Source organism: Marmota flaviventris, chromosome 1 (genome assembly GCF_047511675.1).
Source record: "Marmota flaviventris isolate mMarFla1 chromosome 1, mMarFla1.hap1, whole genome shotgun sequence".
NCBI lineage: Eukaryota > Metazoa > Chordata > Mammalia > Rodentia > Sciuridae > Marmota > Marmota flaviventris.
The window spans coordinates 156,328,067-156,344,912 of NC_092498.1; the positions used below are offsets into that span (position 1 = coordinate 156,328,067).

At 55.6% G+C, this 16,846-nt stretch overlaps 1 protein-coding gene across 3 annotated transcripts; it reads right to left on the minus strand.

Annotated features, from left to right (window-relative positions):
- Positions 1–475: 475 nt before the first annotated feature.
- On the minus strand, positions 476–16,254 carry Zdhhc8 (zinc finger DHHC-type palmitoyltransferase 8). Of its 3 annotated transcripts, none has more exons than XM_027924275.3 (11): positions 16,049–16,254; positions 8,857–8,978; positions 8,535–8,692; positions 8,272–8,444; positions 7,941–8,043; positions 7,521–7,612; positions 7,207–7,348; positions 6,878–6,998; positions 6,697–6,806; positions 4,480–5,480; positions 476–1,461 (listed from the first exon to the last, which is right to left on the minus strand). In XM_027924275.3, exons 1-11 carry the CDS (start codon positions 16,150–16,152, stop codon positions 1,251–1,253), a joined length of 2,337 nt encoding a protein of 778 aa, XP_027780076.1. In that variant the 5' UTR covers positions 16,153–16,254; the 3' UTR covers positions 476–1,250. The 3 variants fall into 3 exon arrangements, with proteins under 3 accessions (XP_027780076.1, XP_071473865.1, XP_027780077.1); XM_027924276.3 differs by lacking the exon at positions 476–1,461 and adding an exon at positions 2,003–3,179; XM_071617764.1 differs by lacking the exons at positions 7,941–8,043; positions 8,272–8,444.
- Between the last annotated feature and the right edge of the window lie 592 nt (positions 16,255–16,846).

Here is a 16,846-nt window from a genome sequence, read left to right on the forward strand (position 1 = left end):
CTGTCCTGAGGGCTGGGCCTGCGGCTGGACATATAGTCGTGACATGCTTGGTGTGTGAGCTTGTTTCCATGGAAACAGTGTGGAAGGGGCATTTTGGTGCTTCCTAAAGCAACCTATCCCAAGGAGCCCTGTCAATCTGGCAGTGGCAGGGAGGGGTTCTTCAGGGCAGGATCCCTGCCTCAACCCCAAGCATCAGTGTTGACTCCCGTGTCCTATATTGCTGCCCTCCACCCCAACAATGATGGTTTCCCCTGAAAGGTATCTGCACAGTGAGAACCAGGGGTCCATGGTTCAAGCCCTCCCAGGTACCTCAGAGGTCATGCTTGGATCCCTGAGTCTGCTGACTCACTGACCTCGTAGTGTTCCCATTACCCACCATTCCCCTCCTACCACCCCACTCCACTCTTCAACCCAGTCCAGCTTCCTGGTACTGCCCAAGGCTCAGACAGGGGAACCACATTGGTGGACAGAGCCATGGAGGTAAACACCAAAAATTTTATTGGGGGAATTTAAATGGAGGAAGTATCCCTTAGAACAATAGAAGATAGCTTTGTGGCTTTCTTGTCCCAAAATGGGAGAATAGAGCCAGTGCCCAGGGTGGATCCTGGGACAAGGACCCTGCACAGGAGGGTCATCCTGCTCTGCCTCTGGAGGACAACCAGGTCCAGCAGGCTCAGAGATTGCAGGACTGTGGACCATGGATCACCCATCCCTGGATGCAGACAGACCAGGTGGAGCCAGAGCAGAGATACTGATGGAAATCCGGTGGGCAGGCAAGGGGCCCAGCTGGATGGGCTGGGATCCCAGGGCTCACCAGGCTGGTGGCTCTAGGAAATTAAGGCATCTGTTTATGTTCTGGAGGCAGGGTAGAGGGACTGTAGTAACTGGCAGGGAAAACCTGAGACCCCCTCCCCAGCCCAACCCACAGAGGCCCAGGCTCCCCAGGAGGAAGTGGCTTAGTCTAAAGTGCTTGGTAGGATAGGGAGGCTGGGGTGAATGTCATGCTGGTCACAGCAACTCCAGGGCCACCCTCAATGGGGTACTGGACCCCCTGCAGCAGGTGGAGGACTTCCTGAGGTCACCTGGACACAGGGTCACAGGCCCTGGCAGTCTTGAGTCAGTCAAGATGTAGCTGGTAGAGACAGGACCCACAGTCCACACCCAGCCCCACCCCAGGGTCCATGGCAGCCTGGCTTCCTGCTTCTCCAGTTGGGCTGTCCAGGGCCCCAGAGCTGCCCACTTGCATCCCACTAGGGTCCCGAGAGGCTGGGAAAAAGGCTGGAGGCTGCCGAGTGTAGGCGGCACATGGTCCCACGAGGGGGTGCCCCAGCAGCCTGGCTCCAGGGGGCCCGCAGTGGAGGGCGGTCCTCAGGGAGGCCAAGATGGCACAGGTGCAGGCCAGGGGTCCCCCTGGGCTGGCCACGCTGCCCCCATCCACGGCTACAGGTGCCTATTCGCCCCCTGTGGGCCACGGCATCCGTGAGAGAGAAGCAGAAAGGGTGGAGGTCAGCTTAGGGCAAAGCTGTGGGGTCCAAGGCTCAGGGAACCTCCCTTTGGGTCCCTGAGCCTCCCCATTGCTCCTACACTGGGTCTGCCCCAGTCCCCTCAGTCCCTGCCAGGCTGTGCCAGCCCTGAAAAGCTGTTGATTCCTGGAACTCCCCAATCCCATCTCTAGCATATGGCAGACAAAAGTGAGTGCCTTGAAGTTCAACCTTTATCCAAGCCAGCAAGTGGCCCCACTTGCACCCCATTCCAACTCCCTCAAGCCCTTAGTTCCTGGAGGTTCCTGGGACAGATGCAGTCCCAGCTTTTTCCCCCCGCCAAGAACGATACCTCATGCTGACCAGTTCTCACCTGACTCAGCTTCATCAGCAGAAATGCACACAAAGAATGTGCTACCCTGAGCCAATCAGCTACCCTCTCTCCTGAAGTCCTTCCCTTCCCCCTGGGGCCCCTGCACCCACAGCCCTGACCTTGCCCAAGTAAAGCATCAAAATGACTCTTTTTCTTTTTTTAATAAAATTATAGATATATAGATGTAGATATAAAAACATAAAACAGACACAACGCAAGCTGACGCTGCCATGTGCTTACTCTCAAGTCCCTGACACCAGGGGAAGCACTGGTCCCCCCCTCCCCAATGTGCTTTCCACATGGGACCGGCTGGGTTAGAGCCAAGGACTGCATATGATTTGGGGTGGGGATTCTCCAGTTTGGCAGGGAGGGTGATCCAGGTCTCACTGGCCTCCTGGGGTTGTGTGTGACCCCTGTGCCTGTTCCCATTACTTTCTCTCCCACCACCCACCCCCCCCCTCCCGTCGCCTCCCACAAGAGCATAAAGCAGAAGTTAAGGCTTCAATGAAAGGGACAGCGGCGGCCGAGCATTAACACATCAGACGTGGCACGGCAGCACAGCACGCAGACACGGGGACACAAGCCCACTGGCCAGGCAAGACAAAATGCACAGAGCTAGGGCCTGTGCCACAGCTGGCTGGCTGTCCATCTGTCCATCCATCCGTCAAAACCCAGAGTAGACCAGGACTGCAGAAGCATCGGCCTTGCCAAGCTACAAGCTGCCAGCTGGGTCAGTGAAAGGCAACATGTTAGGAGCAGCTGGGAGGGCAGGGCCCCAGGCACCCTCTGAAAGGGGAGGAGGCAAACCCATGGGATTGTTGGAGACTAGCCTGGGAGCATGACAGAGTGATGTTGTTGAGCTTGGCCAAGGGAGGAGGCAGTCTGGGTCCCCCTCACTGCCCCATCAAGGATAAATACGGGCCTGCAGCCTGGCACAAACTGCTCAAGATCCTGTCTTCCCCATGAGCAGATGAGTGGATGGACAGGCAGAGGGTGCAGGGACAAGCTTGTGGAGGCGTGGCTCTCTCCTGCTGATCCACACCAGGCTTGGGCGGCCTCCTTTCTCTGGGGTAGAGAAGTCGGTGGGGATGGGGAGAGCCACTATGGGGTCCTGGTCCCCATGGCACCACAGCAGACGGGTGGCGGTCAGTTCTCAAACCGAGATCTCGTAGGTAGTCCCACCCACGCCGGAAACCTTCTTAACCAGCGTGTGCCGGGCAGGGCTGGCGGAGGGTCCCAGAGGACCTGCAGCAGGCCCCAGTCGGGTCAAGCCTGGGGACTGCCCGTTAAGCTTACTTGGGGGGGTCTTCAGCTGAGGGTGGTCTCTGCATTAAAACAAGCACACACACATACATACACACACGGTGAACACAGGATGGTGGGGTGACAGGACACGCAGACATGGACTGGAGCCCTCTGTCCTGGCCCCTTCCTCAAAGAGGGTTTGTGCCATCACAGGAAGGACAAACAGATGTCAGAACTGCTATCATCCTCCTGGTTGCCTCAACACCTCCCAGCTGGCAATGACCAGAGAACAGGGCAGGCAGGTGGACATCAAACTGGAGTCCTAGGTCCTGCCCATGTCATGGGTCCTGCCCATGTCATGGTGCCCTGAGCTTGGAAAGCCACCACCGGGTCTGCTCCCCATTCTCTCTCAGAAAAATGAAGGGCTGTTCTCCTGCCACCTGGCCTGGCCACTGCTGACCATGGTGTTTCTGACCTCACTACTTAAACATTCCTAAAGGCAGGAGTCCCTCCTTTCCCCAACTACTGTCCCCGCCTTACCACAGCCACATCCCTGATCCCAAGAAAAGTAAATGGGCTCCTGGCCATATGTAGGGTAGGGAGGCCTTGCTCGGGGCAAGACCACTGGTGACTGGGCTCCCAGCTCCTTTGTGGCCAAGTGGCCTGGATAAAAAAGTCTCCCCTTGGGGCCTCATCTGCCTATCTAAAACAACTGAGCCTGAGCTCTCAGGACCTGGACACAGCAGTTCTGTGACCTACCCAACATGAGAACTTGACCCAAACAAGGCTCAGCTCTCCTACTTGGACCTGGCTCTATGAGGCAGAACCAATTACCAACCCACCAGAAGCCTATAGCCAGTCTTTCTATAAACAGGGAAGCTTCTGTTCCAGGGACTATGTGCCCGAGGTGGCACATTTCACTATAAGGAGATGTCCCCCAGTCTCAGCCTCCGGAGATGCATGGAGACAAGCCCAGAGAGAGTACCAAACAGACTGAGGAAGGTCAGTGCCCATGGCCCAAAGGAAACCCATGCAGCCACATGGTACTAGTTCCAGAAAAAAAAGGTACCAGTGCCCAGTTGCCCTTCCACATTTTGAGCCTGCACCAGCTCTGGGAGAATGTGACATGTTGATCTCAGGGTACAAATCTTCCTGCTCCCACATATGAAGCATGCCCAGGGCATCCTCAGAACCGAGCCACTCTCACATGGATAACTGAGAAGTCTTCAAGGCAGGATGAGGCCCACCCTCCTTGTCCCATCCCAGCAGGCAACCAAAGGGCTCCAGGACAACCCTTGAGTACTGGGCCAAGAAGGGCCCTGCAGGTGGTTGGATGGCTGCCCTGCACTGGGAAACCCACCCACACCTCTGGACACCCACCTCTGCACAGCCAGCGAGGGTGGCCGTTCCGGGAGGTCCGTATGGATGAAGGCGACAGCTTTGGGGCCCATGTAGGAGGGCGAGCAGGGAGTGCCAGGCGGGGAGGGTAGACCCTGACGCACAGGCGACCTGTGTGAGCCACTTCCAGGCCGGGGCCCAGGGGCGTTGTTGTTGGCCTGGTCGGCCTGCAGGGAGGAGGAGGATGTCCGTGGTGCCCGGCTCACAGAGCTTGACAGTGAAGACAGTGATGTCTGCAAGGCAGGGTTGCGGGCACCACCAAAGCCAGGCCCAGCCACAAGGTCATCTCTGGAGCCATAGCGCAACACAGAGCCACGAGGACCCTCAGACAGCACACTGGCCTGCTGCAGGCTGTAAGAGCTGGGTGTGTCATAGACTCCAGAGTCACCAAAGAGTGAGTCGGCCTGGGAGCGCAGCAGCCGCTCACGCTCCTCCCTGTCCTTGCGCTCCTGGATGGAGGCCATGATGGTCCTCGACAGGTTGTCATAGCGTACTGGTGAGGGCTCCCGAGGCCGGGGACCCAGCACGGGACTAAAGCTGCGGGGTGGGGGCCGTGGTGGGTCACCTGCTGCCCCAGGGTGTAGGTAGGGTGAGCGGTAGCCAGCTACACCAACAGAGGGGTGTGCTGGGCATGTGTGGCCACTGGGTGAGCCAGGGTTAAGCAGGCTATCATAGGACAGGCTGCCATTTCGGTTGGGTAATGCATGGGGAGCAAAGATGCCCCGGTGGGGTGTGGGAGGACCACCCTCAGAACGCAGGGGCTGCAGAGCTACATGGTCCCCACCCCGCCGGCTGGCAGCCTTGAGGCTCAGAGAGCGCAAAGCGCCTGAGAAGGCATCAGTGGCACTGAGTGGTGGGGACGGTGGGTAGGTTGAGTGCAGGCCACTGGGCCCATGGTCTGGGAGGTCCAGGCTGGGCTCAGACACAAAGTCCAGGCTGTGGGTGCTGTCATCCCCTATAGTCAGGGAGTCAGGGCCTTGAACCTATGGAGAAAGAGAGCACTCTCACCCCTACCCAATCACACCCCCAGCCTGTAGCCACCAGGTGCTCTGTGCCCATGTAATGTAGACTGTAATGCTGGTGACATAGGCCATGGCAGATGCCACCAACACATAATAGAAGATGCTCCCTATTTTCTGACTATGCCCACCTCTCTCATGCCAACCATGGAAGGAATTTGGGACAGAATGGAGCCAGGACAGAGGCCTCAGAGGGAAGACTGTGTGGGGCCTGCCACTGCCCACCAGCCCCAGGTGAGAAAGGGCTGCATGGGCAACACCCAGGTTAACACTGACTCTAGGCAGCAAAGAAGCAGGAACTCCACAATCTAGGCCAGAGTAGTGCCCTCAGAGTCTACCCAGCCAGGGAGTCCACCTTCTCAGGGCAGCCATGGCCACAGAAAAGAGGGGTCTCTTTCAGTCTCTGTGGGGCAGCTGACTTAGGCTGAAGAGTAGCCCAAGGAACCTCAAATCCTAAAGGTGGTGAGGGTGAAATATGGCCTTGGTGCACTTAGCCAACTAGGCTGAACCTTCAGTAGGCTGAAGGATCCAGGTCAGTCCTGGGAAGGAAGTAAAGCAGGGAATGAACCTAGAATACCCCCATTAGCAACCAGGGCTGACCATCCTCCAGGTGGACAGGGTCACTGCATACCCACCAGAAATGGACCCTCATCTAGAAAAGCCCAGACTCACTGCCCCATCTATCAATCCCTAAAATGGAGGTGGAACAGGATGTGAATCCTAAGGGATGAAGCTGGTCTAGATGAATGGGGCCTGGACTCAGGCCTGCCTCTAAGGCTAGACCTCAAGGAGGGATGGCAGCCCTGGGAACACTCAGGGCTCTGGGTTATTCTGAAAGCTGGACAGCAGAGTACTGAACTTGGAGAAAATAAATGGGTTTTCTCAAAGAAATCTCAAGTTCTTCTGAAGGCTTCCCATGGGCCTTAAGTTTCACTAATGGTGAAACTCCAAGTCATCCTGGCACACACTGCTCCTGGGGGCAGCCTCTCATCTGGCCTAAGGGCAATGCCAGCCAAGAAATAGAGATTCCAGGCTTAGAACCACTAGAATCAGCCCTCCCAGAATATCTCACCCTGTACCCCTCCAATTGACCCCAGTCCCAACCGGGTAAGGTCCCACTGGCATGCACATGGCCCTCTGTGAGTGGGGACTCTCTGGAAGCATGGCCTGGTCTCCTCACCTGCTCGCTAGGCCCACAGAATGGCGCCTTGGGACCCGTGGGGAAGGCTGGCCGGAATTTGTACATGGCAGGTGTTGGAGGGCTGGTCCTCTGCACTGACAGGGCACTCTCTGGGGAAAGGGACCACTGTCAGACTGGGGTCAGTCCATGTCCCTCCCCCAATTTGGCTGTCCAACCTCACCAGCACTGCCAGGCCGTGGGGTCTTCAGGTCACCTCCAAAGGTGCTGGCCTCTATCTTGGGGGGCAGTGGTGGCCCCAGATCCAGTGGCTTTTCATCCAGCCGGTCCAGACTGCCCTTAGACTGGGAGGGATGGGCTCAGTGGTATGTGGGGCTTGGATAGGGGGTGGGACTTAACTGAGGATTCCTTCCTGGAGTGGTGGGACCCTTCCCCAGAATTCTCCCAATTCCTCCTCCTTCCACCTCTTCTGGGCCCCCTTCCAACATGCCTATTTGCTCACTCTAAGGGTCTGATTCCCATCCCCTCTTCCTTCCCAGCCCAGGCCCCCACCTTGCTGCGGCCCAGTCCTGCCTTCAGCCCATTGTCACTAAGCTTGACCTTGAGCGGTGCAGCTCTCTCCAGGAGTTCAGGCCGAAGGAAGGGTGGCTTCAGGCTCACTGAGAGCGGCAACCGGGGTGATTCCACCATGTACCTGCACCAGGAACAGAGGAATCAGCAGCCAAACAACCTGGCTATGAACACACACCAAAGGCAGGACCAACCCCACCTGGAAAGTGCAGAAAGATACCAGGCTAAGGGTTCAAGGCTGCCCACCCTGCACCCAGCACAAGCTACCTCACCCCCCTGCCCAGGCCGGGCCTCACCGGGGTGCCAAGGGGCTGCATAGCACGTGCTCCACGTTCCCATAGCAGCCTCGGGTGAAGGGGTTCACACCCCCGCGAAACTTCCCAGTCACCTGTGGACACGGGACCCCTCAGCCAGCCTGGCCACCCAGAGTACAGGCCAGGGTAGGCAGAGGGATAGGCAGGGGAAACTGGGGTTCCTCAGAAGTGGTGATTGTGGAAAGCAGCTTGAGTGACCCTCACCCAGGCCATCCCAGCATATCCCTATAGGGAGTTATAGAATATACAGGCCATCAGTTGCTGGTGACTGCAGTGTCCACAGGCATGGGGCATGCAGGGGGACAGGTAGGCACAGCCTCACACCTGCGACCCCTCCCACCAAAGTTGCACAAGACACCTCACACAAGGGTTTCCAAGGCCCTGCTCCAGTGAGATCTGCACCTGCTCATTAGTGGTGCGCCCCCGAGTAACCAGCACCACGTGGAAACCAGTGAGGCCGATGACAGGAATGAAGAAGAGTCCAGCCACACACATGACAGCCATGCTGACTGGTTAAGGTCAATGGCTGCAGGTAAGGACAGGGTGGACCCCATCAGAGTGGCACTGAGCAGGTGCCTGTGTCCAAATACCCTCCTCTGCCCACTTAAGAATAACAACTCACCCACTGGGTCCCCTAGGCAGCTGATCAACCCCTCTGGTTCTCAATTTCCCCTGTGACACACATCCCTGGCCTACACTGCCTTTGGGAGGGGCACTCAAGGATCAAGGATACGTGATGGTGGTGTGGGCAGCTCCCAACCCCTCGGCATGGTTCAGCACGTAGACCAGGCCAAAGGCCACGACGCCCACCATGTGTGCACTGAGTGATAGCAGGAACAGGAAGAAGTAGCGGTAGTTCCGGCGCCCAATGCAATTGTTGACCCAAGGGCAGTGGTGGTCAAAGTCCTAGGCAGAGGCAGTGCATCAGGGCACATAGGGGGGTGAAGATTAGGTGCAAGGCCTGGTTGGGGAAGCACAGAGCAATGGGATAGTCACCTCGACACAGTTGTCACAGACACTGCAATGTGAGCAGCGTGGTGGGCGGTAGAAGTGGCATGTGGCACACCATTTCATGCGGACCTGGATACCCCGCACATCCACATTCTTGTAAAGTGGGGCCCGGAAGTCGTCCTCTTTGTCTTCGTCCTCGTCCGCTGCAGATCAGGAGATGGACAGAGTGGCAGGGAACAGGAAAGTGACTTCCCTATTAGGAAAGCCCCTGCCCAGCCTATCTACGGGGAACCACTAAGTCCCTCAATTCAGCCCTTCATACTTCATTGAAAATGAGCAGACGAGCTGCCTCAACACAGAGCCCTACCTCGGGGGAAGACACCAGGGTCCATGAAGGTGGCCATGCTGAAATTGGCCAGGACAAAAAGGAAGATGATGCCATTGTAGACAGGAACAGCTGGGGACACGGCTCTCGTCAACCATGGGCACCTGCAATGGAAAGCCAGGAAGAGAGCTAAGTACGTAGGGTACAGTATAAAGGCAAAGGACAGATCCATAAGACATGGAAATTTTATTTGTGCGGGTTGGACCCATCAGGCCACCAGCTGCAGACCTACTGGGAGACCCCTGCCCATCAGCCCTTTGTTCCTTGGCTCAACCACCAGATGCTATTGTACACTGTGTACAGTGTGTAGTCCTCCCGCTATGCCAGTTCCAACCTGGCAACACCCCAGGGTAGCTGTCTGGAGTGTAACTCACAGTTGAGAAATGAGGCTCAGAGAGGCCCATTTGACTGGAATTACATCATTAAGGATGGGTGGCCCAGAGCCAAACTACAAACATCCTTTTACCCCAGGCACAACTTTTCTTGGCTCCCCTTCCCTGGGGTGACACAGAAAGGAAGTGAACACCAAGACAGAAAATGAGACAACACACATGTGCTATGATGTATAGAGGCCAGTAACCTGCCTGGGTGGCTCCAGTCAGTTCAGGCCTCACCTAAACCTGTCCCCAGCCTGGCAGGGACCCCTCGCAAGGAAGACTCTGGAGTAATGAAAACCACAAACATGAGTCATATATGGAGGGACAGTCTCCCTGCTCTTCCCTGAGGGACACAGCAACCCATCCCTCACCACTGGCAGCCTCTTCTCAGTTTGTCTCCTTGCTCCCCAGTTAACAATGCAGAACACTTCGAAACACTGGAAAAGCACAAGGCCCCTACCCCTTCCCACCTCTCACCACCCTGCAGCACTTAGCTCCAAGTCTTTCCGCTTTTCCAGGAAGCCTTCCAGGACACTTGGTTCTCTGCAGCCTCCTTGAAAGGGTTTTGCACATCTCCCTAAAGAGAACCTGCTCCAATCCTCAAGGAGCCTACCCAGAGTCCCCTCCATGGATACCCACTGGTCCTCAATTCCCCTGACCCTGACCTGCAGCAAGTTCCTGAGTGCCACCTCTCAGGTCCTAAAAAGCACCTGGACCCTCATATTGTTTTTCTGCTGCTTCCCCTACACCCAGCTGTTGTGACAAGTGGTCAGGTACACAGGGGATACACACTTCCCTCCCCATCCTGCACTTGAGCCCTTTCTGGAGTCAGGGGCCAGTGGGGATTCCCCTACCGTAGTCCTAACTATAGGGATGTAGCAATGGTGGCTGCCAGCAAGACAAATAGGACCCACAGCCCTGCCCACCACCCCAGCTCACATCAGCCACACTAGTGCACCCACGCCTGCCTTGGCCAGGAGCCAGCTCTGCCGCCCCAACAACCACCTCCATGGCAGCAGAACTATTTTTAGTGGAAAGCAAGAGGCTATTTAAAGATTCTGCTTCCCACGGCAGTGTCCTCCACAGGGCCAAGAGCTGACAGTTACCCCTTCCCTTTCTCCACAGCCAGCATGGACACAGTGTGTGTACATAATCTGCAGTGCAAAGGTCTCTCTGCCAGGAAGATCTGCCTCTCACCCCTGCCCTGGTGGTCTGGGATGCAGACCCCGTATACACCTTCTTTTCATATTCCCCATCCCTGCCTGGTATACAGATGGCACTTAACATATGTCTTTGACCACCAACCTAATGCTGTTCAGCAAGGCAACAGTGAGGCCCTAAGGCATGGCCAGCCTGACATGGTGGAAGGCATATACCCCAACTGATGCCAAACAGGGGAGACACACTGAGAGAACCAGTCCAGCCCAGGGAGAAGTAAGGTACCCCCTTGGATGGCACAAACAAGATCCCTACAGAACTTTCTGGGAAGGGCTAACTACATAATCAGTGTGAAATGAAAATATGGATGCCTTATTAAAAAGTTATTAAGAAATACAAAACAACATGGTGGTACATGCCTGAAATCCCAGAGACTTGAAAGGCTGAGGCAGGAAGATTGAAAGTTTGAGATCAGCTGGGGCAACTTAGTGAGAATCTGGCTCAAAATAAAAATAAAAAAGGGATAGAGATGTGGCTCAGTGGTAGAACACCCCTAGATTCAATCCCTAGTACCAACAACAACAAAAATCAAGACAGTGATAGTATGTCATTAAGCCCTTGTAAAACATGTGGAGTTGGCCTGCGCTGGAAAAGGAAGAGACCAAAGAGTCCAGGGGCTGGCTGAAGATGAGGTAGATGGATGAATAGATGCAGGGGAGAGGCAGCAGGCAGGTCCCCAGGGTGGAAGGACACATGAAAAGGCCAGTCATGGGCTCTGTCCTTGTATCCATGGCTTCCCATCCTGTATGGTACATCTCCATTCTCCCAACTGTGAGGAAGGGGAAAGCTGCTGTCCTCACATTTTATAGACAAGGACCTGAGGATCCGAGGCCTTGGGACCAGTGTGCATTTGAGCTGGGTTTTCAACCTGTTCCTTGGCCCTAATTGGAACTGGTCTTGGGAGTGCCCTCACCCGTGGTGTAGGCAGGGCCTGAACCCCTCAGCTGGCCAGGTAGTCTATACCACTGGAACGTCCTTGAGCCTCAATTTCTTCCCCTCAAGGCAGGTGGGCTAGACAGCTGACTTGAGTAAGATTCCCTAGCAGGAAGGGGTATGGACAGCAGCTGTGCAATGATAGGTCCACATTTGGAAATTTGTGCTCTTAATAGGGCAGTGCTTGCACTGAGATGCTGGGTAGCCTCTATCCAGTGTGGGCACCACCTGGCCAAATGTCTGGGAGGGCCAGTGGGGGGCCTTAGCTGAGTATCAGAAAGGACTGAGGAGACACACAAGTTCTCTGAGACCTAAGCCACCATTCTCCTATTATCTCCAGCCCCTTGGCTTGACTCAGGCCCAGGACCAGGCACTTGTCCTCCCTGTCGCCCTCTAGGTGTTATTGCAGGGACCCATGAACCTAGACCCCACTTAAGGGGGACAGGCCCACTAGCTAACCCATCTCGGCCCTGGCAGATCCCAGAACTTAGGAAGCATGCGTGCTAAGTGGTGGAGGAGACAAAGAGAATGCACAGGCACATACACACACTTGAACACACATGTGGACACACATACATGTGTCACACACAAACATGCTCCAAAGTACACATGCACAAACACAAATATACAGGCCCATAAACACAGACAACCACTCTTTTACCAAAACAAAAAAAAAGCACATATGCATGAACACATACAAATATATCCACAAGCAAGACACACGTATATGCAAGAACATACACATGCACAGGCACACACACTTGTGTGCAGGTGAATGAATGCAAAAATGCTAGCAGAGCTCACATTCAATCATAGAGGCCTAAGCATATGCATATGCACACATGAACACACACATGCAAAGACACACCCCTCCTCCCCCTACACCCAGCTGTGTCCAACCTCAGCTCAGTAGCCCCTTGTTGTAGGCCTCAGGCAAATCCCTCTGCCTCTCTGGGCTGTCCATTGTTCCCCTGTGGGACAGGGCAAATGTGAATAAACATGAGGACACTCAAGGACATGCAAAGATGTGTGAAGACACCGGAAGACATACAAGAACATGCAAGGATACACAAAGACACAGAAGGAAACAAGAGGACATGTGAGCTCTCCTGGGCAGCAATGTTCAAACCATATTTGTGCCAGCACTAAGCTTGAGAGGATCCTCTGCCCCCCGAGGATATTCCCCGCTCATGTGCGCCATGCTGGTCCTTCTCTACCTGGCTCCAGGGACCCCAGCTGGATTCATCCTCTTCCCCTGCAGGACATAACCCAAGACCTGAGTTTGCAGGAGGGTCAGAAAGAGACAGGCAGGTCACAGGCCCCAGGACCATGGGCAGAGCATTTAGCCTTCCATGAATCCTGCCTACAACTTCCCTATGACCCCCTTCTGGTTGACTCAAGCCATGCTGTGGACCAAATGGAGGACCAGGAGGGGGCCTAGCTCTGAGGTTCCAAGCACTCCTTCAGTTCCAGCCCTACCTCCTGAACAGCAGGGACATAAGCCAGGACACAAGTCATTACAGTGTGCCCCACCAGGGTGGAGGTCTTAAGTCCTGCCTAGGCTAGCAGAGTCTCCCTGTAAAGGGGGATGGGGAACTTTACAGGCAGAATGTCTGCCACAGCTAAATGTGGAATGGAAATTTTTAACTCAGACATTTTCTTTTATATCAGGTTCTTCATTAACAGTTTGCATTTGAGAGTGGTACTGGCCCATGGAATGCCAGGACTCCACTCTGCCCTGGTCATTCCAAGCAGGGCCTCTGGATCATGAAGCATCTATACCTACCTAGCAGTCTGATCCCTATAGACACCTGGACAGATGGGGAAACAGGCTCAGGAGGGCAGGGAAGTCCCTGGTGACATGCATCATGTCCTGGCAGGGGAGTTCACACTGAGTTTCCACCCTCAGGCTCTTCCCCACAAGGCACAATCAGCCCTTCTTCTACCTAGCCCCTTAACCCCCAGGCCTAGACCATCTGCTGTCTTGGACTAAGCCTCCAACATGGAGAGGGCTCAGGCCCAGCCACACCAACCCAGATGCCTCAGAGATAAGACCGCCCAGCCCCAGTCCTCTGACATGCATAGTGTCCCTGTCATTCTGCAAAGTGACTCTGGGGAGAGGCAGAACAGAGGCAGAGCAGAGGACTGCCCTGAAAGCTTTTGGACCCCTCCATGTACCTGACCCAGCCTAGTGTTGCACTATAGTAAGAAGTCCTTTGGAACCCAGAGGACACAAACCCCACCTGGAAAGCTCTAAGAATCTGCCATACAACATACACTCCAACCTCAAAATGTTACACTCTCAATCAGGCATCCTTCCCACACCTCAGCCTCTCCTGGAAAGATGTCTGAATGTCCTACTGGCCCCACAACCTTTGGTGAGCTGGCTGAGGGAAGGGATCCCTAGTCCTCCAGGCCTCAGACTCCTGATCTTGCATGATACCAGAAACATGGCCCACTTGGTATGGAAATAGAATCTACCCTGAAAGGGGCAACTCACATTACTGAGTGCAGAGAGGAGACCTGGGGTCCATTCACCATCTGGTAAAGTCCAAGGAGCAAAAAAGAAAATAGAAACCCTATATAGATCCTGAGAGTAGGGTAGGGAACCATTCCCTCACTGAAGCCAAAGTGGGCCCAGGCATGAGGAAGCTACCGGATATAAGGAAGCCACAAAGGAGGCACTGAAGCCTGTTCCAAGGACACCCACTCAGCATGGCCACCAGACCTACCTAGTATTCCATCTAATCAGAATTGTCATGGCCTACCCTACAAAGACCCCTTCTCAAAAATGGAGCCACCTAGTGGATTCCAGAAGAGCTAGGGTGGGGAAAGTTAAAGTCCCAATTTAGCCCAGGAAATATGGCTTCAAGGTTGCCAAGGGACAGGTGAAGCCATTGAGTCTCACTAGATAGTTCCTACAAATGGGACCCAATAACACCACTGAGACTCCATCCTGCCACTGAGACACATATTGCATGTTCTCCTAGACTAGCTGAGTTCAGCGTGGGCCACACACAGATTGGAGTGCTACCTCAACAAGAAACCCGATACCTCAAAAGCACCATTGTCCATGACCCTAGAACTCCAGCTTTGAGAACAGAGGAAGGAAGTACTAGCAGCCTGCAGAATGGCAGCAGCCTCAGCACTCAAGGCCTAGGCTGGGTCAATTCACAGGAAAGAGCACATAATAGACTCTGAAACCACAGGTGAGTGACTCACAAGCACTCCTATTGCATGGCCTGGGTGCCATAGAGGTGAGTCCAGGGCACAGAGAAGCTCTCTGAGGATGAGGAGATGGGTGGTCTCCATGAGGTGGAGGATGAATTTTAACTTCTTTAAAACTTTTTTCCCCCTGCATTTCGTAAGTTCTCCATAGAGAACCTTAAGTTATAAGAAAAGACACTGGATTGCACTTGGGTAATAAGACCTGAGACAGACACACCACCCCAGTCCCTGGGAGGCCAAGACCAAGCTGAGATCCATGCTCCCAGAAGCCCCAGGGAATGGGTCCCCAACCTCACCCACTACCCACCTCTCTCTGCCCCATAGTCAGCAGCATCAGAATGAGAAGAACACACTGACTCTCCAGAGCCAGAAATAAGCCCGTCCACACAGGCCTTTTTTAAACACATTCTTGGCAGTCTGCAGCCCCAGCCTCCAGGTAAGTACTCTCCCGCCTCCTCAAGCACCCAATTCAGACTTGCCATGCACATGGGCTGCCACCCCAGCTCTTACAAAGGTGAAAGAGCAGTAGGTTGACTCCTGCCTATCCCAGGCTCACTCACACTCAGAAGCCATCACTCTGCCCACCTGGGCTCGGACTTGTGGAAAGGGTTAGCAGCAATCCCTCCTCATGCCTGAATGATCCCTAGGGTGACCCCAGGACAACAGAGGGAGGTCAGCAGATCACTCCAGGCTGTAAGCCAACATGTCTGAGGTGAAGAAGTTGAATTTGGAGCCACCTGAGGCCCTATGAGCAAGGGGATTCTGTCCCTATAACTAGAGGCTTAGCCTCAAAGGTCTTAGTGTCCACTATGAGAAGCCCACAGCAGAGCTATTTAAACATCTATCTCTGAGTGCAGCCCAGCCTAGCCTCTCAAACTCAAATGGCCACTGAGAGCTTCCAAAGAGGAAGGCCAACAGAGGGCAGAGGACCCCACCAGGCCAGGGTCACCAGCAGCTATGGGGTAAGCATGTGGCAACCAGACCAGGCCACACCTACGCGGGAATAACTTGGCTCTGGCCTGGGGTGGCATTCTGGAGGGGACCCAAGAAGCACCCACGGCTGCTTGCAAGGAAGGCTAGTAATTCTAGGCAGCCCGCATCCCCTCCTGAGCTTTGTGAAAGGGAAGGGCTGCTGCCACACCCAGGGCCTGCCTGACACAACTCTGGGATGCCCAGTTAGTACCACTGTCCTCACACACATGTGGCTCACCTGTTCCAGAACGCGCGGCATTCCGGGATGCGGTCCCTTATGCCAGGGTGGGGGCTCGCCTTGCTCACAGCCCGCGCCCCGCCCAGCAGGTCTGATTCCCAGCCCCCTGCCCGGCCCAGCTACCCAGCCCGGTAGCTGCCTCTGTATTCCCAAGAATCTATGTCAGGCCTGACTGCCACCCGGGCACACGGACGCAATGCCAACTCACGTGAACACGAAGAAGAGGGTGCTGGAGCCGACCAACAGCGCGGCGGCCGTGGCCACCGGGATGTACTTGGCGGGTTTGAGGCGCGTCCCGGGGCTGCGGGGCATCCTGGGCGCCGCGCCGCCGCATCCCTCCCCGGGGCCGGGCGGGCGGAGCCGGCCGGGGTCGGGCCGGGGTCGGGCGGGCGGGCTGGACTCGGCGCAGAACCCGCGGCGGCGGCGGCGGCGGAGGAGGAGGAGGAGGAAATCCCACCCCACGGGGCGCGGCGGCGCACTGATGTCAGCGCGCCCCTTAAGGTGGACCCGGCTGCCGAGGATGGAGGCGGGCGCGGGGGAGGGGGGGGCGTCAGCGGGGGCGGTGCGTTGGCCTCCTCGCTGCCCGCCTGCAGCCCCACGCAAGTGCCCTCCGCCCTCGGACCCCCCAGACCTTCAGAGGGGCGGGGTCACTCCTTGCCTCGGCTCAGCGCAGCTGTTGTACCCTGCAGACTTTGCGGGACGAGTGGCAACCTCCGTGAAATCCAGAGACCCTGGTCCTACCCGGTGCGGGTTTCCTCCTGGGCCTGTTTGCACAGATCTTTCCTAAATAGTTCCTTCCCCTAATCACATGTGCATCCCGGCGCAGGCTGATGGCCACAGGTACATGCTATTCCTGGGCAGGGACAGCCCCCTCATCTGGAGCCATCTGGCAGTCACGAGGGTGGGGTGGATTTTGTGATACTGCAGGGGCATCAGTGTCGTTTATCAACCTTCCCCATCTCACTACCCTCATGCCATTCTTCAGGTCTGAACAGAGCAGGGGCCA